Consider the following 25647-nt stretch of genomic DNA (forward strand, 5'->3'; position numbering starts at 1 on the left):
TTCATTGCTCTGTTTAGAGCACAAACCCAACCCATGATGAAGGAAAATTTTTGGAGTAATAATCAACCAGACTCAGTTTACTAGGTTTGGAAAATGAGAAACTGAAGGATCAAATTATAAAAACAACTGTTTATGCAACCCTAGCTCAAGGCCGACCCTAACAGTATCGTAAACGTAAAATGTAATGGTACTTGATTGCTAACTAATGTAGAGAAATAAGATATTGTAAAATCCTATGCTCACCAAAACTTAAATACAGGCAGTAATTTGCACCTACATTTGTACAAAATAACTCTTCACTCAGCAAATGCCTCCTTGGAAAACCTGACATCTACTAATCAAACAAAACTTGTCCAGCATATTAAGGGATTCCTCAGCTGTATGCTAAGACAATTGAGCTTGATATTCTGAAAGTGACGGGTTGTATAAAAATATACAGATTCAGAACAACTGAACATTGGTGAATTACATAAACACTCCGCGCATGGCAAAACTCTACATACCTCAACGGGGAGTAGTATATATGCAGCAATTTACCATGTGTTTGTGCTATCTTTCCAGCAGCAACAACAACAATTTACTTTGGCATTCCTGGGTAGAAATATAGTAGCTGCTCTAGAGATGAATGAACCAAATCTACAGATGTTCAAAGGCTCCACTTTTCAGTCTCTCCATTCGAGCTTGAAGCCCAGATAATGCTTTTTCATCCATCGGAAGTACCCCACTTTCTACAGGACTCTCCACACTGATACGGTCTAATGCACGAGCAGTCTGATTAGGGAGACCATAATTTACGTTGTCATTCACAGACATCAGTGGTCTGCTTCCAGTATCGAGATTTCCAGCAGCAGCCACTAATTGCATGCTCTTCATCCTTTCTCTAATTGCATCTAATGTTCCACTACTTACTGCAATTTTACCAAAGCCTTCCATCGTCAAGTCTACTCTATCTCAAGATATAGAAGCAAACATGAAGATAAAACAAAATACAAAGACGCAGAGTACTTACCTCCACTTAAAAATTTCTCATTTCTTTGGTCACCCAATGAATTTTCCAAGTCAATACCTCTAGATGCAATCGCATTATTGGCTCGGTTATCTTCAGCGTATGTTGGTTCTGACTTCATATTGAAGGGCTTTGCATCATTTAAGGAATTTGTCTGTACTGGTGAGAGTGGTGCAAAATCAGGGGACGAAGCATTAAGAGCAGATGGGGGAGGGGTTGACATGGGCACACTAGAAGGTGTCCTTCCAGCAGCAGCATTCTTCTCCATCTGTAGTAAAAGCAAAAAGGGATTGCTTCAGATCAAGTTCCTCATAACTAGCACATTTTATTAATAAAAAGGAATAAACAAACCTGGGCTAAACCATCCCGGATATATGTCCGAAAAGCCTCACTAGCATTTTGGAGCTGTGAAAATATATCAACCTGAAACATATGTTCAGCATGCAAAGCTTTAAATCAGAAAGCAAAAGAAAACCACATGGATTAGCTTCAGTTGCTAGCCTTTGATGCCATGCAGCAAACGAAGCAAATGCTGTGTTTCAAAATAGGCAGTGTAATTCAATTACTACCTTCGGATATAGTTGGGTAATGCGATATAGTTCGTAAAGACCAATGGTACATGTTTGTTTGTCACCAATTTTCTTAAAAATGGCGGCGAGTTCTTGCTGCAAAAATAAGCAGCAGTAAATCAAACGGAAACATTAATTAGAGAAAGGAAAATGACAAAAGCAATAATCCTTGCATAGAACTTTGGAACAACTAAGCATAAAAATTAAGTTTATATAGAGGATGAAAAAAATTTGAAACCTGGAAGACAATACCTTCAATTGGGATTCAGCAGAATGTGTAGCTGTTGAGGGGTTGTTGGCTGCTGAATCACCCCAATGAGCTTGGCCCACGGGTCCTGATGAAGTCAACATCCTTGCAGCAGCTAAAGTCTGAGGATATAGAAATTATCAGTAAAGTTTCAAGCACAGTGAGAGAAAAGAAATCTTTTTTATTTTATTTTATCATTACCTCGAGGTTAAGATCAATATAGGCAAGAATAATTGGCTGAGGTTTCATGTCTATTGGAACCATAGAAAGGTGACCCTTTATTGCAGCTCCACGGAGCTTAACTAGTTCATGTAGAACAGTCTTCACCATACGCAGTGGTTTGTCATCCGCTCCAGCTCTGGTATAAAATCATGTTACAAAAGGCAGATACAAATAGGGAGGGTGGGTGGGTGAGGAAGATATTTTGTGCGAATAGGAAGGAGATAGGCACATACCTTCTCCTGATTTCTTCCATTCCTAATTCTTGTAGATATACATGGATGCTTTGAAGGACGCGATCAAGATCAACATCATATATAGTACTTTGAAGAACCTGCATGGTGATGAAATTGATCATGGAGATGTATAAGGAAAAAAAATACCATACTTGTAACTTCAGCACAAGGAACCAGGGTTACTAAAACCAAACTGAGCGTCGACCCGTCAAAGTGATTTTACAAGGTTCAACCGGTCAAACTGATAACTCAATGGTTGAAATGTCAACTTGTTATTACATAAAACAATTTTATATGTTTATACAAGGTAAATAATGATTAAATGAACTCTTTTACAGTAGATGCACATAACTTTCTTGATAAATTAAATGATCACATATCAACTCCAAATGATAATTAATAAAATTTAATAGCATTGCACTCAAGTCTTAAACATGACTCTTTACCACGTGATTTCATCATATTGAATGAGAATATTAAATAATATATAGAACATGTAAATCTTTCAAAAACAGACAAACCATCAATTGGTACATTAAGTACTCACTAAAATATCAAAAACGGGTTTTAAGATAACCCGTTTAATTTAAAACAAGTTAAAATTTAAATCTTTTATGATAACTCAAAAACTGTGATCCAGTGGGTTCTGAGATGGTTAAAACACACCCACCATTTTCCAAAATCTGTGGTTTGACTGGTGGTTTGGTCTGAGGATCACAGATGTTTTAGAAGTACAAATGGTTACGGGTAAATATTAGGCACGGTGAGAAAAAAGTTTGACAGATTCTGTGGAGCACCTATGAAAGATTGATTTTCATCTTTGTATTGATTTCTTAATTTTTGTTGATTCTATCCTGAGTACATGACTTTTATCTTTTATTTTTTGATCGCCTCATAAATATGTGACAAGTATTCTAGATTTCAAGAAAAAATGTTTCTGGGAAAAGAAACAAAAGTAAAAAAAAAAAAGGTGATGCCTAGAAATAATCATGTGCACCACAAAACATATCAAAAGAAAAAGAACAATTTAAGTTGTGTATGACTGCATTTCTTCACGACAATACACAAGTCAATTTCCATAGTCAAGAGAGAAAATCATGAGTATTGAACCTCGACACTTGCTTACTATAAATCACTAAACTAGAAGAAAAGAGAAGTAGAGTTGTCAGTTGCCTCCATTGTGTCTTACATTTCAACAAAAAATCTCGGATTCCACATGTCAACTCAGTATAATTTGTGAATGCAAAACAATTTGGAATATGTTCATACATTTTCAATTTTACATAGAGACAGTCAAAACAGGTTATGAAAAACAAGATATAAGTGGCACTAAGCAAGAGATCTCCTGACCTTGGTGAGTTTGATAAGGCATTTGACAACCAGATCAGAGAACTTTTGATTTCTGGCTGCAAGGGTCTCATTTGATGCAGGTAAAGGCCATCTTGAGGGATCCAATGGACGTAGTAGATTAATGAGGACAACAAAGGAGGAAGTACGATCTGCATTGTCCTGTTAAAAACATTGGTTAACACAGATAAAAAATAAGTCAAGACCATTCCAAGAAATATGCATTGCTAAGTAGATATTGACCAGAATCTTGAGCATCAAAACATTTAAAGCTTTTAGAAGCTGGCTTCCATCATCCATGTGAGGTACTCGTTCGTCCAAAAGCCATAGTAGAAGTTCAGTTATGAGACTGTCAATAGTGGTCTCTTTGACGGCATGTGCAAGTCTTTTATTTTGAAAGGTCTGCAGCAAGATTCATATGAATTATTAGTATATTGAAGTAAAAAAGAACAGTGAAATATTGGGATGACGATGCTCCTGCTCCTGCTCCCTCTCCCTCTCCCCCTCCCAATTCCTTCTTCTAGCCTGCCCTTCTTAGGCAAATTCTATACCGAACTACCCAACCCACAAACACCAAAACAATCGTGTGTCCCAAAGAAAAAAGAACAGAATAAACCTAGAATTGCGAATTGCCCCTAGCACGGAAATTTGTAAAATTACCTGCATGAGTGTGTTAAGCACATATTTACAAGACCTTGATGATGCTCCAGTTAGGCTGAAATCAAAAGTCTTGGCAACCTTCAAGTAAGTTGAAAAAAAGTCAGAAAAACATTTGAATTTTATAAAATAATGGATTTATCTGCCAACATTCATTTGGGAGAATGAAATCAAGGAGGTAGAGAAGGGTGGGATTATCATGATTGAGGAGGAAAGCTGATAGTTGCCTTGTTTGCTAAACATGAAACAAGTCTATCTGTATCCTTCACAAGTTCATCCATTGCACTGCCTTCTGGATCACTTGTGGCCTGGCCCAACTCATGACACACAACTTTCATTCCTTCAACACTCTGAACAAAACAAGAAAACAGAAAAGAAAAGAGAGAGAGAGAGAGAGAGAGAGTGAGAGTGAGTGAATGAATATATATATATATATATATATATATATATATATATATATATACACATATACATATAAAGCTAAAATCTACTTGTGCAAATATTGATTTCATTATAAAACTTCTGGAACTTTATAACTATTTACATGTGACACTGTGCCAGGTTTCACAAAACTAGAACAATAATTATCACCCCTCAAAAACAGATCTGGTTAACTAAGCTCAGGTCTATTCAATGAAAGCAATTTCATTTAATGAGATGTTCCCAAAGTAAAATATTGGAGACACCAATGAATCCAAACAAACAATAAAAATCCTGATACAAAGACATCGTTTGAAGTTATAAGAAATGATATGAAGTTAATAGGAGTGGATAAATGTATTATCCATGATAGAAATGAACGGAGAAAACAAATACATGTGGTGGATTTCCAATGATGTTCTCATAGATTCATGTAGCCGACCCCAAACTTTTGGGATAAAGGCTCGGATGATGATGATGATAATTTCTTTTTTTAGTGGAAAAAAACCACAAGGGTCATGGCCAGCCTGGTACAATGAGAACTTTGCAGGATTTTATCACTTTTCACAAATTGGGGTTTTGGGGGGGGGGGGGGGGGGGGGTTATCTCGTCCATTGATTGCAGAAAAAAGGATGCCAAGTAAAACTAGTTTCTAAAGAATGCTTATATTAAGAGAGTTGAATACTTTTCATTGTTGGTAACCCTCTACTTCACCCTCACCAAAGAAATGCAACTGTAAATGCATTTTCAGTAATGCTTGAGGATTAACTGTATCTCAACATCTACCAGAGCTCTTCATTTTTAACCTTCTCTAACTATTACTGATTTATCAATTTCTTTTTATGTTTATTTTTATTTTGGATAATTTACCCAAATTATTGCTACAAGTTCTCTTCTTACGCCCTTTATTTAACAATGATTAATGTCTTGATAATGATTTAGAGCTGTAATTTGCTCAAAAACAAGAAACTTGATTTCTCAATAAAATAATAAACTTAAATCTTTCAAAAAAAAATAATTCTTCAGTCTGTTTTCACCGAATATATTAGGTCATCAAAATTATTACAATTCCCTTAATAAAACTACTTTTCAAGAATTGTTAGTCACATAACTGAGTTTCAAGGATTTGTTGTCCTATATCTTCAATCATTTATAAAAATAATAATAACAGCAACATAAGCTTGCAACAGTCCTAAATATTAACAAATATAAGATTAAATGAGTATCAAGGCCTAATCAAGCAGATGCTATAGAATATATCCTTCAAGACAGTGATCATTTGCAAACGGATCCTCACTGAATAATTATAATTATTTCCATTCTAATATATTGATAGTGCACAAAAAAGGGTACCTATTTCATAATTTCCAATTTTTCTTAGACAAACTTCGCAAGGGACGAAAAGATATTTTCTTGTACTGGTTAAAAACCACAAGCATTGAGAATTTTTTAAATGAAAATCAAAGCTCGACAATTCCAACACCTGTTCTGGAGATCCAAAAGAAATGATATCCAAAGCTTCGTTCCAGTCCGTTGGCCCATTGGAACTGGCAAGTGTATGTGGAATTAAATGTCTCTCCATCTGAAGCTCAGAATGACCATAATTTTTCCTGAGAAAAGATAATGCTATCATGAAGTGAAACGCTCAAAATAGTAAAAAAAAAAAAACAAACACCAAGATAGAAAAGATGGGACGAAGGAGAAAAAAATCAAATGAAGTTAATAATACCCTGTGAAATTATGGCCAGAAGCAGACAGTGAGAGTTCCCCACTTTGCTCTGGTTCATCAGACCTAGTACAACAAACAACAGAAATTTAAGATTATAGAAACAAAATCAAACAATAAAAGTTATCAAAACAGATTTTGATCCTATGGCCACCATAATTTCACTAATGTTAAGATTAGTTACTTTGACATTCAATCCCATAAGTTAACGTGTTGGGTTAGGGCATTTCACGTCATTTATACATATTCTAACAACCGATATAAGGATTTGCTACTTCGACTCTCTGCCTTCTATCTATCCAGTAACAAATTGAATTAGATGAGAAAAAATGTGGCCTCCCAATAATTTTGTGGAACAAATGCATCAAACAAACACAGTAATCGAAACTAAAAAGAATGAGAGGAAGAAAGAAGAAATCTTAAGATACCACTGATACATAAAAAAATACAAAATTCTGCAATGATTATGACCAACACCAAAATAGAAAGAAAACAAGCCTGATTTATCAGCCTAAACTTTCTCACCATTTGTTCAAAATCAGAACAGAATTAACAATATAATACGACATAATCTGAACAACCGCATTGAATCACATCAAGGCATCAAAAAGGTAAAAGCAAGTGGTTTCTGAAGCAGGACTGGAACAGCTTATGCAAGACGGACGGCTACAAATATCTTTTTAATATGTGAAAAATCAGAAACTTCAGTGACCAGAACAACAACAAAACTTTATTCCCCAAAGATTCACAAAAGAATAAAAAATTTATGCCTTACACAAAAATAGTTGTCTATAAAAGAAAAATAAGAATGAAAGTAAAATTAAAGTAACACTTAAACAAATTTAAGAGGGGTTAAGAGTCATAAGATGGATACATACCCATTTTCTCGAACAGAACGCCTTAAAGCAGCTCTAGCTTCACCAGGCTTTCCTTCTCTCTTCTTTTCCATCTCTCGAACCTAACATAAAACATAAAGTTAAACAAAGGATAAGAAGAACAGATAGCAGCATAATATAAACATATAACTACTAACCTTCCACTTAAATCTATCATCTAACATGCTTTTCTGAGCATCTGTTAGCTTTCCAACATATCTCCATATGTCGTCACCTGGGATGATAGTAATTTAGTAAGCAAAAAATAGTAAGCGAGCCAAGTAAATATGCCCACACTGAAAATGCGGAAAAGGATGGATTTATTTTAGACAAACTAAACGCTTCCAATAACAAAAGAATTTCGCCACAATGAAAGTGGTATAATAATTGCATTGCATATAGGAATACCAAGAATCTTGTAACCAGTAGCTAGCGTGTTTAGAGCAGCTTTCCTAATTTCACCGTCACGCTCTGCTGTCAAGCTTGCAACAACTTGCAAGGACCTCAATTGTCCGCTAATCTGTTTGCGAAAGAAATAAGATGTAAGCATCCGAGGCTCAACAAAGTAAATTAAGATCTATTTCTCATTTGTACCTCAGGCCCATGATGATCAATTAAGAATCCAACAAGATCGGCACATTCTATCCGAGTGCGATTGTTTTTGGATCGCAGACCCTCCAAAATATAAGGGAAAGTTTTTGCGGCAGTATATGAATTAACAATTAGCTTGGTAAGTTCCCGCATTTTTTCTCGAACTTTTTCAATGTTATGTCCTAACTGCAAGACCATTAAAAGGTCACCATATTTGTCAGATTTGCAGGAAAAAAAAGAGTGTCCGATTAGAGTGCACAGAATATAATGTAGAGTACAAAATGCTACACACATATACCCAATTATAGTACCACCGGAGTAACATTCTGGCAAATTTAGTCACTCAAGTGAGAAGTGGAAAGAAAAGACTCATCAGTATGGCATGCATAAATTACAGAGTAAGCAGGAATAATCACAAAAGTTCATACTGTTAAGGATTAAAAAAACCTTTTCAATCAAGCAAGGAAGAAGCACGGCTGCTTCTGCTTCTGTTAAAAAGTAGCCTTCATCTCGCAGCATGTCAAAAATTTCAGGCAGAACTTCCAGGACCTGTACAAACAATACAAAGTAATATATGAAGGCACCATACTTGTATATCCAAAGATGAAAGGAAAGGAAATAAACTACACCTTCAAAAGGCAAGTCGTATTGGATTTACAGAACTGCAATGCAAACCACCTCAAAAGTATATCCAGAACTTCAATTATTTCCTTCCCAATTGATGGAAGTGCCTATAGCAAAGGTGAGAAGTTAGAGAGAATGCGTTTACATGAGCCAGAAAAGGCATTGTAACATCATGCTTCAATAACACACCTTTTGTAGCATCTCAAGACCATCAACTTGCTTCTTAAAATCTGTACTTGAAAGACGCCTATGCAAATCTTCCCTAAAATACTTTGCCATATCATTCTGCAATAAAGTATCACCTCAAAACTCTCATTAAATTCTATAAGACCAAAATAAGCTTTCCTATAAATGCTCCACAATTACAAACCTCAAGATCTTGAATCTGTTCTATCCGTGGCTCTTCAAACTTGAACTTACGAACTATCGTTCTCTCTCGATCATCCTGCAAGTAAGCAATTTCAAATCATCATCATCCAAGTCACGTCCTACACTTAGCAATTTCAAACACAGATGCTTAATTTATATGCATATCTAAAACTCCATATAAGTCTCAACATGAGGCGATACCTTGTTCGAATCCCTGATATTCAACAGAGCCTGTGACTGGACAGCTATATCGTGAACAGACGTGATGGTTTCTGGCCTTGATCCCTTTGCAGGAACGCCTCTCTGGACATGCCAGGAAAAAGAATAAATATAGTAGTTGGGTCCCTAAAATATGCAATTCAAGAAGTAGGACATACCAAAGATGTAGCTCGAATTGTTGGTTTTGAAGCAGCATTAGAAGCGGACTTTGTAACCTTTGAGCCTGTTTTTGATGTTGGGCCCATCATATCTGCTTTCGCATATTCAAAAGATTCTGAGCAACACGAGTCAAACGCATAAGCACCCACCCAAAAGAGAGAGAGAAACAGTAGAGAGAGGGAGAAAACATATAAAAACCATCCTATAAACAAGCAAAACACCTTGATAAGCTCCATAAGGCTTCAGTCGTTCAAGGATGAGAGATAAAGCTGGGCCCTGTATGTCTTTCAGATTCCTTTCAAACTGAAAAGATAATATGTATATGCACCAAATTTCAAGCACAATTCTAATGTAAATTGAATAAGAAAAGGTAAGAATATATTTGTAATGCACATACTAATTCTTGTCCAGAAACTCTCAAAATTTCGTTAATGCATGTTTCTGCAGCTTTTCGAACATTTGCTGATTTATCCTGAAATATTCCTGGCAAACATGTAATCTGGAACAAAAGGGGGGGGGGAGCACTATCCATATATTGACAACATATCAAATTAGGCAAAGTCTATGCAAATATAGATTTTTTTTTTTTAAAAAAAAAAAACACAAACAAACTCTATCTTGGACCATACCAGCATGGCTGAGCTTGATGATCTCAGAAGATGTACAGCATCAGAAAGTTCACTTAATCCTGAAAGTTGTCGTGATAACCAATCAAAAAGATCCTTACGTCCTTCCGCACCAAGCTTAGAGTCCATTAAAACTGCTGATATGTAAGGAATCTGCACCAAAAGAATTGCCATAATTCCTCACAACAATAACAAGAAGCAACCGATGAGATGAACAACAATTACCATTTTATCAAGATGAACGGCAGCAACCCAAGCATCTAAAGCAGTCAAAGCAGACTCCCTCATATGCTTCTTATTATCCCCAAGGCATTTCAAAATATCTGACAGAATACCCTAGAAGAAACAACCACAAGCTGAAATAAAACTCTAAGGGCTAAGAAGTAAGAACATATAGGCAATCCAAGAGGAAAAAAAAAATCAAAAGAAATTTGGAAACCTTGCTCGACTTCTCAACAGCTGTGCCCATTGCAGAAGCCATAACCCCAATCGTAGTCAAAGCTACCATGATTAAATTCTTGTTACTGTCGTAAAGACGTCCTCTAAGAGCACCAAATAACTCCCCTGGCAGTCAAATAGCAAACAGTGATCAGTATATTAGTATACATAAGAAGAAGGTGAGTAAGATACGACTTCCACCTCTAAGAAAATATAATAGCAATGCTGGTCTCTACATACTCTAAATTGTAGCTTGGAGGGAAAGAAGACAAAAAAGGGCACAACTTTACCAGTTCCAATTGGTTGGATGCGCTTATTAGCTTCTTCAATAATTTTATTGACAGCTTCGATTGACTCCAAACGAACCTAGGAAATGGAAATAACGGCAAAGTATCACAAGATTTTCCAAGTATTAGGGAGAGTAGAACACCATTATACAACACAAGATGAGCTCCAGAAAGGCATATTATTATGCTCATAACCAGACCTTCCAATCGGGACTTTCCAAGCTCTTCAGCAGAAGTGGTGTGATCTTTCCACTAATATCTTCACGTGGCAGGCCATCAAGTCCACCAACAGACATAGATGACAATGATTCTGATGCCTTGACAGTTTTCTTTGGAACTGCAGAAGTACCCTGAAGGATATTTTTTAATTTTTGAATAGAAAGAAATTTTACTAAGCACAAAGAAGGATAAAATATTGTAATAAGCAACTTGTCATGAGAAACAATTGAACAGGGAATTAGCAATCAAATTGAAATACCTCAAATGGATTCTTCTCATACTCGGCCTCGAGCGCACTGAGCAGTGCAGGTTTGACATCAGCAAGAAATCCTTTGATCTCTGCAAACAACAAAAATTAAAATCAGCAAACACGAATTTGATGAGTATGTACAATTCGAAAGAAAATTACTAGTAACCTGGTCCAACAAATTTATGTAAAGCACCCAAGAGCTTAATGGTAGCATTTCTAGTAGCAGCTGCACTTGACTGCAGTCCAATATCTTTACAGAAATCAATCAAATCCTGCAATACAAAAATCGGATTCCTTTATAACTTGCCAGAAACCTTATTATTATAAAAAAAAAATAATATACGTATAAATACACAAATGCAACAAGTCGACTATACTACTTTTCCAAAGAGCAGGATACACCTTAAGTTTCAAATGCGAGACACCAAAGTCCTCAACTGCAGAAACCATCCATAATATCCCTTCACTTAGCACCTTAGGATTCTTGTGATCTTTCATGATCATGCAGAGCTACAGGAAATGAATTTCCAGAAGTAATTAAAAATAAGCAAGAAGATAAAACTGCCTGAAACTAATATAGAGCTTAATTCATATTGGCATCAAAGGATGCTTCATACCCAAGGATGAGGAAGGAAAATCAAAGAAGAACCAAAGAGTAAGATGAATTGCGAGGCACCTAACTCCTAGCAAATAACAGAAAGAGGCTTAAAAGTAAACTTACTTTCTCAAAAATGAATCCTGGATCAACTGCTTCTGCGAAAGTACTGAGGCATTTCATGGCAAGAGCACGGGTTTTTATATCAGCAACGCGTTCACTTAAACCTGTCAATTGTGCATGACAAAGCAACCTTAGACTTGCTAGAATTAGAAAAATCATCAATCATTACGAGGAACATTCCGCGTTGAAAAGATAAACCAGATATAAAGCATTTGACTAATGAAAATAAATGACATTTGACAACGTTATACCCACCTAGAAGGCAAAGTACAATGCATTTCTTTGGAAATTTTGATGCCGTAGATGCTACATATGTGATAACTTCAATGACTTGTTGTTGAACCTGCATGTGCAGTCTTGGCATTAATATCCAAAACTGATAAAGAGAAACTGAAAAGGGAAATAGAAAAGCCATGTATTAAAGCAAATGATCAGCCATATAAGCACAGAATCAGCATATAACTACCTGAACGTTCTTCTCTGTCCAACCAGGAACAGCACAAAGCAAACGGATCAAAATCTCCACTGATGGGTCAAGGTTATGTAATCCCTCGACTTGTTCTTTAAATGAAGATATCGCTGCAATAAATGACAAAAATAACAAAGTGACAAGGTTCAATACAATCACAAGAAATAAACAATGAAGTAAATCATAAAAATGTTGGATGATGTCAATGATTTAGCATCTAGGGAAACTGTCGATAAACTAACTAAACAGCAACAAAGTATCAATCTCAATGCCATCCTCATCTGAGCAATATTATTTCAATAACATTAAGAAAGACAGTTCTTGGTCACATTAGAATGACTATTAAGCTAATATTAATGTAGGTGTCATCTACCACATCACTTTCATCCTCTTCCAAAGGTATATTTCCTATAAAATGCTTAATGATTATCTGTGTCAATGGATTCAGACCAAGTCAATTTTGTCTTCCCCTGCCTTTCCTTCCACTTCCTCATTAATCAATCACAACGAGCAAATTCATTGAAATTTTTCATTTTTCAAGACCAAATATTGATGTCAAATAGGCCAAAAAGGACACAGATGCCACTGATAAGAAAAGACATGGACTCTACAGGATTAGGTGAGAAGAAGTTTTGGATAGGAATGAATGGCGAAGGAGAATTCTTGTGATGGATTCTCACTAATTTCGTATATGGATTCATGTAGTCCACTGACACATCATACGGGATAAAGGCCTTGATATATTCAAGTCAAATAGCAGAAGAGACTAAGTGCAACTTTTTTTGCTATCTTCCTAACATATCAAACACATTCAACCATTATTCTGACATTCATTCTTTCTCTTACCAAAGTCTACTGTTCCATTCCCAGTACTATTCTCATTCCCCATGAGTACAAAACATAGCTCAAGAAGAAACAAGTTAACTATCAAATCTTAAAAATATCTATAAAGGCACTATCTAATGAGTTGCAAATTTGAGTGAGCTACTTTTAAGATCATAAACAACCTTCAAGCCGCTCTTTCCATACAGAGCTCTTCAATTGAGAAACAGTTTCAGCTTGTATAAGGGAACCTAATCTACTTTCGATCTCCTCAAGACTCATGTCCCCTGGCTGCAAATATATAAAAACCAGAGACAGTGAGTATATCATGCTTGCAAAAGATGCTAAGCAAAACAGACAACACAAAAGGAACTTTCAAACAATTTGTTTCCACCTCAGTGTCCTCTGGTTGTTGAACAATTTTTGAACTTTCTAACCGTCCAGCTCCATCTCCCTTCTTGCAGCCAGCTTGTTTTGAGGAACCCACCTTTTTGTTTGCAGGCTGATAAATAATCAATCTCTCAATCAGAAAACCCGATTATAAAATCTCTAACAAGAAGAATTATGCACAAGACAAGAAAACAAACTCACGACTGAAGAAGCAGGTCTCTTCCCACTAAGCATGCTCGCTGCTGATTTTCTCACAAATGAACCTTCTGAAGGCTGTGTAAAATTAACAAAAAATACTGTTATAAGCAAGTGATAATGCCAACTCCCAGAAAAAGGGAAAAAAATTATTGTTATATGCATGGGAATATTTACTGATGTCCTTGACCATTCAAAACACCACTCTCAAAACACATTTGCTGCAGGAGAAGTACAACAGGGGAAAAACGAAAATATAGGCACAACTATAGGCTACTGAACAAATGCATGAACATATTGAAACGCAATAAAGCAAATTAACTCCACTATTGACTGCGCAAAAATATAAAAGAATAAAAGTACCTCGATTGCGGATACGCTCCCACCAATAGTTTGGACAGTAGCTGACACATGAAAATTCATAAACAAATATAAGAAATAACAACAGTATAAACAAAGCCTAAAAATTAATTAAAAGTCACAGAAAAAAAGAGATAAGAATTTAAAATGCATAGAGAAACTATTACAAAGCAGAGCTTGTACCAGTTGCTGTATTGGCACTCGGACCTGCTATCATCTCAGAAAGCTTCTTTCTTCTGACATCATCAAGTTTTTCCAGTGACCTTTCTAAAGGCCTCATTCCAACTGACTGAAAAATGAAATATAGAAATGAAATTAATATCGCAATAGCTAAGTAATGAACCAATCAATTGCAAAAACAAATAGGGGCTCTATTGTAAATTGGACTTTACCTTAGCTATTGCCGCTAAGGCTGAAAAGGCAGCGTCCCTCACCTCTGGCGTACCATCATTGAGACACTGTCAGAACAACTTCATTATAATTCCAACAGAAAATAACAACAATAAGAAAACTGTAGAATATGAGCAACAGAAGCGACTTCAGGATGACATGACAGCCAATGTCACATTTGTAGAACCCAACAAAGGTTGCCTTATGGAGGATGTCTCTTTTGAAATTTGAAAGCTGCTACAGAAGGCAATTTTGATGTCAAATCCTACAGTGCGATGCATGTGCAAGATCTTTTAGGCAATTATAGCATTGCCATTTGTTTTCTCTATAAATGTAATAGATCTTTCTTGGGACGAATCCCTTTGGTGCCCTTACTATTATCTTTTTTCATAATATAAAAGGTAGGGTGTTGTTCCCTCTTTAAAACACACATTTGAACTTTAAAGTGTTGCAGAAGCACATGGAGCAGTGCATCCTCATTTTAGAAAGAGCAGTGATTCATATTATTGATGATGAGATAAAAATTAAGAATATGAAAATTCAAATATGAAGATTAAGATGAATGGCCTCAAGGCATGAATGCACTGACCTCGATACAGATAGAGACATAGTCCTTGTGTGCTTTCAGAACAACAGCCTTGTTGCTAGTTTCAGTACAAGATGTAACCCAATTCAAAGTTAATGATCGAACAAGAGGGACTTTGTTTTTCACTGCTGTCCTAATATCTGCAATAAAGAGCATGGACTATGACCTTAAACAATATCTATGTATCGTCAAGCTCAAAATTGAAAAAAGGCACCAGAAACTAAAATCATTTTATACATCTACAGCGACAATGAAAAGGCACTAAAGAAAAATGCCAACCCAAAAGGAGCAGTAAATGATGGACAATCAATATGGCCTTTGTTCAGTATTTTATAAACAAGAACCAAATGGAATTCAGAACTTGCCTTCAACAATATCAACAAGATTTAAGCATCCAGCCCTATGCATTGCTTGGAGAGTTTGTGCAAGTGACTCAGACAAAGTAGGTTTTTTCTCTTTCAATTTTTCCTACCATAGAAAATGTAAGAGCAGCAGAATCAGTTAGAGCTTTAATATTCCCCTTAGATGCAGAAGTGCTGTCAAGATCAATCCGTGGAATTGGAGGACTGTAGCATCACAAATTTTCATGACACAAACACAAACTCAGAAAAACCTTTGATCTCAACTACAACCCACTTCAAAGACTACCACATATTTCTTTTTCAAACCAGCAGCAGCTTAGATACAATAAATTATTTGCTCATGAAAACAGAAAAAGATAACAGCACTGATAATGAAAGCAGGAAAAGGACTTCACAATCATCACAAAGAATTTTAGTTCTTATGGGCAACGAAGTTTAAACATCAAGCTACACTGATAGTTGAATGGACAGGATTGACCAAACAGTGCCAAAAGCAAAGCATTTCAAGAACTGAACCAAAGCAAGTTTAAAAGCCCCTAAATAGCAGTAAGTGAAACCTAGCAACATTAGGCAAAGGCCAAAAATGCTTTTAATAAAATCAACCAAAAAGAAATAAACCAAAGCTTTATCATCTAGTTAGGAGCATTTTTAATCGATAAGATAGAGCATGCTAGATTGAAAGATTGATGGAATCCACCTTTCAAGAAAAAGGAAAGATTGAAGAAAAATTAAGCTAAAGCATGATCTTAGGAACCAAAAACATGTATGACGCATAGACAATAGCATCAAAGGGAATCAAATTTTGTTCTTTGTTTCCCAAGCCAAGAAGTAACCAGTACCAAGGCATCAGCTTAAAACAGAAAAGGGGAACTTAAGAAGCAAAGGAAATAAACAGTAAAGCCATCCATCCCTTCACATAAATATCATAGCATGAGAAATACATTAAGAAGTGCAATAACAAATACTTCTTGAATAACTACAATACTCACAAGTAAAACTGGCAATAAGAAACGTGAACTCCCAGAAAAACTGGTTCTTAGACCACTGGCAAGATTGCCAATAGCCTGAATGGCTTCAACTGCAACGGCTATATTAACATCTGTAATAAGCTGCAGGCAAACAAGAGGAAACTTTTATCCAGTAAATGGACTAACTATTACAACACAGTAGAGCGACGTCAACATAAGTGGCACACAATTAAAATACTAAGAGATGAGTGTACCCATACAAACAAGAACATTAAATTGAAAAAAACTGAAGATGAAAAGGAAAGCAGTAGTATTTTGAAATTATCAGGCAAGAGTTTGGACAGAAAAAAACATCCATAAAGTAAGATCCTTAAGTTCGACTCTTGCTAAAAGCAACAAATGTTTGCTAAGGAGAGATCAAAAACTTAAAGGCATTTAACGCAACAAAGAACAGACTATTTCCATCGAACGTATGTTCAGGCCCATTGCATCCCCCTAAGAAAGGTCAGTAAGAGGAAACTTGATATCTTAGTGTCAATCAAGGTGTTCATCAAACTAACTCCATAATTATTTTCATGGTTTGAAATACCGTATCGGTTCTACAAAGTTACTAAAGTAGGGAAAATAAATTTTGAGAAGGTAAAAAGCTAGAATTATGTAGAAAATTCAGTCTCAACAGCCATCTTTAGTATAAGGGAAAAAAATATAGTACATCATGTAATATGGAGCATGGTTGTTAAATCTTTTTATAGTCAAGTGTATTGATATCCTAATCTCTTTCTTATCACATTGTGTATCAATATTTTTTTCCGTAAAATAAAGAATTTTCTTTCGAGACATTACAAAAGACCTCTAAGAAAGCAACTATAGTAATTAAGTATTTTTACTGTGGGGACTGGTGGTCTCTTTGTTGTATTTCAAAGGAATCACCACCAAGAATGGAGGGAAGAAATCTGAGGGTAAATTTACAACAAATGGGCCCAGTGGTTTAAGGGTCCAATGTTTTAGGCATTTGAATGGGTGTTTGTCACAATTTTAGAAGCCCATTAAACCAGCAGTCGGGGTTCTATAAGTTTACCGATACTTCGGACCATACTGAGAGGCATGAATATATATATCATTAGTTTTTTCGTTCCATTCCAACACAATAGGCGTATCAACTCAAAATATGACATTGCCATACGATACTCGTGTACAGAGTATCGTAAGTTTTTAACATTATGGCATGGAGGATAGAGCTGATGGTGTCTGCCCCAGTGGCAATTGCAAAACAATTTGTAGCAAAAGAAATGAAATTCATTTCCTTCAACGAAAAGGACTAAATACCTTCTTCAAAGTTCGACAAACTTCTGTGAAGTCACCAGGTGCTATCCTTTTTGTCGAAGCAAGCTTGGTAAGCTCCGCAACAGCCTCTTTTCGTTCTGACCATTTGGTAGCTTTCTGAGAGGAAGACACAATTATAGCCACTATACGCATCAGAAGGGAGAGAGAGAGAGAGAGAGAGAAGCCACAATATACCTTGTACCAACATGCATCAGCAGTAAAACGCATTTTATATTCATGTAAACAAACGTTCATATATTTACGCATATATTGTGGTGAACAATATCTACAACCAGAATAGAACAACACCCTGAGTTTTGGAGGGGAAAAGGATCGAACAAGGAAAAAGCACTGACCACTCCTTCCCAAAATCCAGACTTTTCCAAAGGAGCCAATATGTCAACCGGGTCGACAAGCTCATACTCATCTATTTCTTGAGGAACTGAAAATGCAAATTATCGAGAACAAGCCAAGGAAGGTGAGTTAAAAAAATTTTTAAACAAAATAAATAGGCTCCATTGAAATGAGGGCATACCATCATCCACGGATTCTTCAGAATGACCAGGACCCATGACTTCAGAAACAGCTTCCGGTTCTGGCTCCTTGTCTTGTTCAGATCTATCACAAGCACACACACATAAAAGCATACATCTACATCAGTTACACCATGGATGTGCTTTGTTCACATGAAATTATTGATAAAGCAAAGCAGAAGAGATGGAAATGGAGGAAGGAGGAGATTCATCAACCGAGAACCTGTGACAAGGAAACAAACGCAAAGTTTAAGCGCCCGACAAATACATCAAATCACAAACCTTAAGATTTTATAATAAGCAATAAAAGTGCGATATTTAAAAGCAAACAAATGCTTCATGACGTCACCTTATTTTGCGAGAAGGCTTGGCTGTCCCCGTAACATTAACTAGCTCAGCCTCCAACTCTTTTTTCTTCAAACAAAAATCACCAGTGCTATTATTGTTTAGAACAAAGAGGGAAGTAGCCAACCCATAAAGACTAATTGAAATGCCATACCATTGTATCTCGCATCTTCTCGAACAATATTGATTTTACAGGGTCCTTCCCAATCCAACGACAAAGTTCAAGGGTAAGTCCTTTGGAGGACGCACGAACATTTTGATCTTGATGGTCAAAAAGTTCAGGTAGCATTTTCAAAACCCTCTTCGGTGGGACAATCTTTGCCCCAAATTCACTAACCACAAGAAAACAACAAAATAATCCTCTGAAGCAAATTTATCAAAGAACTTCTGCATAATGGTCATTAAAAAAATTGGCACAAACCTTAAGGCTTGAAACATGACATCAATTGCAGGCACAACGGCTTTAGCAACTTTATTCTTTATTGCTTTCTCCATTGCATCCTATGAGAATAATAAAAGGAATCATACATACAGAACCCATTAAACTAAAACAAATTTCAAGCACGAAAAATTAATCAAATTGAAAAATAATGTAATCAAAAAAGTGAAAAAAAAAAAGAGACTAAATACCATGAACTTTTTTGTATAATCCTTTTTTTACGGTTGAGGAGCTTGACCACTTGGTGCTCCTCAACTAGAACTAACTACCATAAACATAAGAGCAACACAAAGCAGTGACTCTGATAACCTATGGAAAAAACCAGATTTAAAAAGAAAACCAGAATAAAGAACAATACCTAGGCCATTCATCCCATCAACCAAAGCCCAATTTACCAGAAAAAAGAGACACAAATTTCCTAACAGGCTAGCAAACTAGCAATTGAAAGATGCCTATCACCTAGTAGCACAGGCCACAGTGAAAAAAAGATAGTTTCACAATTCCCTGAAAAGCTAATACCATATTGTGTCTGAATTCAGAACAAAGAAAGAGTCAAGATAATAGCTCCGAATAACAATAATACATAGAAACGGCATATCCAGAGGATCATGTTTGTGGGCCAGGATCACGGAAATTTATCTACTTAAGCTCTAAACAAAAGGTTCTAACAAAAACTGAATAAGATGCAACGGGTATAGGAAACCAACAAACATTACTCAGTAGTGGTCCAACAAAAACTGAAAAGATAAAAGATTCTTTGTGCACATTTTCATTTAGCTCTTGCAGGCAACAAATAAAAATTGAAAAGTAAGGTGGTTCGAAATCATCCTAATTAAGGAATAATATTCCAGAAGGAACCGGTTGCAATTACACTACTCAGCATCAATCATCATCAATTAGCTTCTACAAGAATAATAAAAACAAGAGCTACTCAACAACAGGCATAACAGCAATGCTAACTGATAGCACATGCCAAAGCAATTAGAAGCACTATATCTTCAACTGTATTCTATAACATTTAACCCAGTAGGGAAAAAAAAAAGGAAAAGGAAAACTTACCAAGAAAACATCCACAGCCTCCAGTTCCACCCAAAGCATAAAAATAGCCTGAGCCTTCGCCACTGTTTTGGGCCTACCCGTGAGGCATTTTGACACAATTGCATCACATATTTCCTTTGCATACCTATCCTCTCAACAAAGTAATCAGCCAAAACACAAAATCAAGCAACTAAACAACATATGATCTACCCTCAAAAACGAATGAAAAAGGAGAAATAACACAGAAAAGGGAAAAAACGAAAAAGTACTCACCTCCCAGCATCAGCATCGGCTGCCCGTAAATATGCAATCAATGCATCGAGTGCCTTCTCCTGCACCGCTGCATTTGAATCTGCCACAGTCTTCCTAAAGAAAGGACCTGACGCAATGAAAAGCAATAAAAACATGCATCAATTATCGCACTCCGTAAAAGTACAGAAATAACGTAAAACATCAGATCTAAGATGTCAAGATACCAAATTCACGTAGGTGAGGATCCTTGGGATCCGTTATGGAATCGCAAAGAGCAGCTAGATCAATGTTGGCCTCGCTCCTCACCTTCCAGTTCTTGTGCACCAGCCGATCTTCCCATGGCAACTTCTTCGCCTCCTTCAACAACTTCTCTTCCTCAGACATCTTAATCTAACAATCAAATGTATAAACCTAAATCACATATATAGCAAGTTTAGCTGATGCATTGCATCTATACCATAAAATCTGCAATGAAACCATCATCACATAAATGAACTTCCAATTCCACAAGCATCAAAATCAAAACTCTAGAACAAACAAAACAAAGGTATAGGTAAGCTACAAATTAGCTGGTAAAATTACACATAATCATTTACAGATGATCACTTCATGATTTACTAAATTTTCTGAAACTATTTCAAGTTCCATAATAATAGCGCCTTCACCGTCCATCAACTACTTCGAGTCCTTCAATAAAACGTGTCATTGGTAGCAAGGCTCTTGCTGCCACCTCTATCATATAAATTGCTTCTCAATTTCTCTATCACAATACTAAATCGAATTAAATCAATTCAAAACAAAAATCAGATTAAGGATCACTGCCGATCCCCATTTCAAGCTCCACTAAGGCCATTGAAACCCCATATGGTAAACCATCAGTCAACTGCTTTGGTTCCTCCAAAAAAAAAATCTCCAGCTATCCAAACTTTACTCCTAACACAAGTCTTAGTGGCAACGCTCTTGCTGCCGCCCCTAACATCTACATTGCTTCTTGATATCCCCATCCGCATGCCAAAACGAATTAAATCAATTCCAGACAAAAATAATATTAACTTACATCTCAATAAACTCAGTGATCTCTGTTTCAAGCTCACCGATGCCACTGCTTGAAATTTAATTTCTCTCTAGGTTACATGATCCCCTCCTATCCTCAAATTTGAGGGACTAAATTCGAGCAACAACTCAAATTTTCATGAACTAAGACAATTAACCGACACTACAGAGAAGCTCTTAAGAAAGTACGAAGAAGAGAAACCAGCGAGCGCAGCCAAAACATATTACATCAAAACACAATCAACCCCAACTAAACCAAAATCCATCAAAACCCAATCTCCATACCCACATTCTGCAAAACTCGGTTGAGGTAAAGGTGAAAATACCTAATACAACAGAAAACGTCGTAGCAAATCCGTCGCCGGCCGATTAAACGAAGAGAGATCGCTGACGAGTTGCAGATATGAGAGATCTGGAAAGGGAGATCTAGATCAATAAAGTTCGATAACAAGATAAAAAAACAAGGGAGGTTGTTCCGCCTGCACAAACCCCCTAACCAGTATTTTCTCTCCGTCTCTCTTTCTCCTTCCTTCGTTTTCCTTCTCTTCAAATTACACAAACAAGGGTATCAAGCGAACCAGCAGGCGCACAGTATTCCTTTTTTTTTTTTTTTCCCCCCTGCCTTCGTTTGTGTTTTGGGCAGTACGGTTTGAGTGGTTCATACGTTCACGCGCGATTAAGGCGGTTAGAATGAACGTCTCCAAAATCCAATCAGATTTTGGAAAAAAGCCCGTTGGTGCGCGCGTGTCGGTGCAAGTAGTGAGTTAGGTTTTGGGGAGGGCGTGAGGATGCTAATTTTGATTTATTATGGTTGAGCAGTGTAATTCACTAATTTGTAGGGTCCCACACCGGTAGGAGCCAAGGAGAGACCAGAAATGGACTTTTTAATTTTAATTTTTGGTGATGGAGAGTAATTCGGCGGGGTTGTACGTCTTCTTTGAACCATCCTACCAAACTCAAATTCAGACCGGACTAGGCATGTGTAAACTCGTTCAACAGGTTAGTTAGGCTGAGCACAACGCAAATCACTTGAAAATAATTATATCAACTTAGAATTCAATCGCGACCTCGGACGAGATTCTTTAAGCTCTAAGTTCCGAAGAGATAACCAATAGACTATTGCCAAGTGGCAAGACGGGGAACAAATAGTTTACGGATTTACACATGTAATTTGTTCGGACATCACTCTCCTTGTTATTTATGCTTTTAACAAGGATCAAAAGAAGGGTATTGTTGTTTGTTGAATTACTACACTGTCCCTAACAGCATTATTGGCTTATTAAGGCTTAATTAGTAATTTGGCATTTCACAAATCGCAGTGTTCCTCCAATTAACGCAATTCGAAAATTCATAAGTTCGTGGCCAGTTGGAGCCAGTGGCCACATTCAAAAGGGCCCAAACCCACAATGGTTTAGGGCCTTCAGGCATACTAATGGGCTAAACCCAGGCCCGCCCCAAACAAAATTCAGGCAAGAAGAAAGAGGACGGTGGAGATTTCTGATTATAGGGATGACAATGGTGGCAATGAAGAAATGAGACACTGATTTGAAAGATATGGGAAAAGGGGTTGGTGCAGGAAATCGGGCTTAGTATGAAGGAGGGCGTGGAAATGAAGGGAAGAGATCAATGAGGAAGGTAAAACCTAGGATGGTTGAGTTGCTGGGTCTTTCAGGAGCAAGGGAAAACGTATATGAACGTGAAATTTGGAAAAGCTATTAGAGAGAATGACTTTTCAATGGGGACATTAGTCGAATGAGTATGATATATACTTGTTGGTTTGAAGAAGGTTTCTGTATGGCGGTTTTAGAGGGGATTTAGAAATGTTTATATTGGTAGTAACTATGACAAGGAGCTGCAGAGGTTTGGAGTAATGGCACTCGTATATGAGCCAGAGGTTTTGGCCTTTGGGTACTTGGCTGCCTCATCGTTGAAAAATATCGTCAATATATGGTATAGTTCTTGACATTATGCTCTTATCTCGTAGTTAAATGAACTACTCATAGTTCTTGACAGTCTCTAGCTTTTGTTTTCTATTATGCTTGAAATATGAAGTAGTAATTTTTTCTTGGTTTTGTTACTAAACTGATTCAGCGAACCACGTCTTCATCAAAAACCGAAGAGGTGAAATTTCTGAAACTCAGAATTCACTCAATGGTATTTTCAACATGTTTCCTCATTTTTGCATGAACAATGTTTAACTAACGAATCACAGTATATAGTAAAGCTGTCCTTATGGACCTAGTATGGAAGTTTAGACGCCATGCTATAGTTTTTCTTCGTATTTGGATCATAAGACTTGTTGTCATTGTTTTAATAGTTTAGTCGCAGAGCTTGAATTACAATTATTGATGTATATTTTGTCAGATGCATTGTTTTCTGCACTGGCCCTTTTCAGGATATTTTATGCAGAAAATGATTTTGTAGAAATATTGCAATTTGAATGAAACTATCCCTTGTTTATGATTTTGCTGTAACGTATTAGTTTAATACTGGACACTCTTCTGGGTTTTGAAGCAAATAACTTTCGAATCATTTATGTACATGCGATTGTTGGTGTTTTGACAAATGACTTTAACTGACTACATAAATTTAGTTAAAATACATGTTCAGCATCTTTGCCTGCTCTATTCATGTGGGTCGTGGACATAAATTTTGTCATGCAACTATTGCGCTGATTAACGTTATAGTCTATGGTTGAAAACCTCTTTAGAGAATTGAAGCTGACGATATGCAGTCATCTAATGAGACAATGAAGATGTTTGTGTTAATTGATGCAGTTTTTCACTTTTTTGGTTCTCTTTGAGATTGTGATTGGTTCTGCTGGGTGAGAGGCGCATATGATGGAGTAGTAAATACCGGTTGCTCTTTAATTTTGGCTCTGTGGCGCATGTTATAATAAAAATGTGAAATGAAGTGTAGGATACTACTAGATTCATGCTCAGAGATCATGCCTATGATATGTTGGTGGCCAACAAATACGTACATAAATACATATAGAGGTATCATTGGAGCATATCAAGTTATAGGATCCTAAGGATCAAATCAATGAATGGTATATATATGTGTGCCTTGCATTTAATGGGATTGGATATATTTAGATCCTGCTTTCTTGAATGCATATCATGAGTACTTAATCTCATTAATTTGCTATAACAATGTACAAGTATAATATATCCCCCTTTCTATTTCTCCCAACAGAGAAAGGTTTCTTTTAAAGGGAAAGTAATATTTCCACCATTGTTTTCCTGCAATAGGGTAATCATTATATTAGAGGTCTGTGGTTTTAGTCCAACAGGTAGCATTTCCTCCCTCTCTCTCGCTCTCTTTTGTGTATCCTTGTTTTGTTCCTCACGTAATGTTGGTTATTCCCTTGATTTTCTTCTCAGTTGAGACATGCAAGGTGTGCAACAGATTTCAAGATACTATAAAGGAGGGATGCGCCCAAAACAAATTGATTTTTCTCGAGTATCAAAGTCCATTGGTACAATCGACTACCACAGTTTTATCTCTAAACCGAAATCAAAGGCTGAGGCTAGAATATTTGCTGCCGAAAAACACAAGGAGGCTGAGAGGAAAAGGCGATCTCGTATCAATGAGCAATATGACAGCCTTCGCACTAAGCTGCCAAACTTGGTAAAAGTATGTAGCAGTCAACATTTCTAAGAGAATATTTGAACGCTTGAGTTCAGTTGTAATACATGCATATGAATTGATATGGTTATGGTTATGGTAAAAACAGATGGACAAGGCATCAGTGCTTGCAGAGACGGTTCGGTATGTCAGGGAGCTGAAGAAGACAGTAACAAAACTGAAAGCAGTCCGCCGCATTGGTGACACTGAATTTATTTTCCCAGGTGGAGAAAACAAGTTAAGAGTGGTTTATTGCCAGGGTGAAGGAGGGCTTGCAAAGGTCATCTTGAGTTGCGAGGATAAGCTGACACTGATATCAGAGGTGACAAGGGCATTGGGGTCGGTGAAAGGAAAGGTGATCAGGGCAGAAATGGTGACAGTCGGTGGGAGAACCCAGATTGTGCTTTGGATTCAAGGGTTAAGTGGAAATGAAGAGTTAAAAACGCTAGAAAGGGCTCTAAAGCCTGTTCTGGAGAGGCCCTTCTCAATGATGAGTAGAAGTTCACGACTCATGCAGTCTAAGTGTTGTACAGGTCATGAAATCTCTATTGAAACTGAATTCTAGTAGACAATTAATGTATCTATAGCAGTCAAAGACTTATACAAGTACTGTACATAAAGAAAGTGATGTTCATGTTAGTCATATTTCACTGAATTTTCAAAAGAAGGCTCAGTGATTATTTAGTTATC

At 36.6% G+C, this 25647-nt stretch overlaps 2 protein-coding genes across 4 annotated transcripts; one reads left to right on the plus strand and one right to left on the minus strand.

Annotated features, from left to right (window-relative positions):
• Positions 1-169: 169 nt before the first annotated feature.
• On the minus strand, positions 170-21935 carry LOC119993114 (protein MOR1-like). Of its 3 annotated transcripts, none has more exons than XM_038840049.1 (56): positions 21817-21862; positions 21654-21739; positions 20499-20664; positions 20296-20401; positions 20044-20167; positions 18967-19046; positions 18700-18877; positions 18550-18614; positions 18203-18285; positions 18024-18109; positions 17671-17784; positions 16366-16485; positions 15380-15482; positions 15018-15154; positions 14431-14496; positions 14222-14327; positions 14042-14082; positions 13685-13756; positions 13488-13595; positions 13279-13384; positions 12269-12381; positions 12058-12145; positions 11806-11906; positions 11487-11594; positions 11251-11356; positions 11094-11173; positions 10816-10965; positions 10619-10694; positions 10330-10454; positions 10116-10226; positions 9894-10043; positions 9662-9736; positions 9486-9567; positions 9264-9379; positions 9088-9189; positions 8888-8962; positions 8707-8802; positions 8523-8624; positions 8341-8442; positions 7897-8079; positions 7711-7822; positions 7461-7537; positions 7306-7385; positions 6431-6493; positions 6185-6311; positions 4509-4631; positions 4285-4362; positions 3868-4026; positions 3628-3786; positions 2278-2375; positions 2024-2180; positions 1828-1944; positions 1576-1671; positions 1358-1429; positions 1010-1274; positions 170-908 (listed from the first exon to the last, which is right to left on the minus strand). In XM_038840049.1, the coding sequence occupies exons 3-56, from the start codon at positions 20656-20658 to the stop codon at positions 637-639; spliced, it is 6051 nt and encodes a 2016-aa protein (XP_038695977.1). In that variant the 5' UTR covers positions 20659-20664; positions 21654-21739; positions 21817-21862; the 3' UTR covers positions 170-636. The 3 variants fall into 3 exon arrangements, with proteins under 3 accessions (XP_038695977.1, XP_038695976.1, XP_038695975.1); XM_038840048.1 differs by having other exon boundaries at positions 20499-20685; positions 21817-21859; XM_038840047.1 differs by having other exon boundaries at positions 20499-20685; positions 21654-21935.
• A 295-nt stretch (positions 21936-22230) lies between these two features.
• LOC119993449 lies at positions 22231-25547 on the plus strand. The gene is made up of 8 exons (XM_038840603.1): positions 22231-22326; positions 23135-23277; positions 23810-23864; positions 24038-24103; positions 24247-24306; positions 24526-24622; positions 24728-24966; positions 25067-25547. The coding sequence occupies exons 1-8, from the start codon at positions 22231-22233 to the stop codon at positions 25520-25522; spliced, it is 1212 nt and encodes a 403-aa protein (XP_038696531.1). The 3' UTR covers positions 25523-25547.
• The last annotated feature ends 100 nt before the right edge of the window (positions 25548-25647 follow it).

This window comes from Tripterygium wilfordii, chromosome 23 (genome assembly GCF_013401445.1).
Source record: "Tripterygium wilfordii isolate XIE 37 chromosome 23, ASM1340144v1, whole genome shotgun sequence".
NCBI lineage: Eukaryota > Viridiplantae > Streptophyta > Magnoliopsida > Celastrales > Celastraceae > Tripterygium > Tripterygium wilfordii.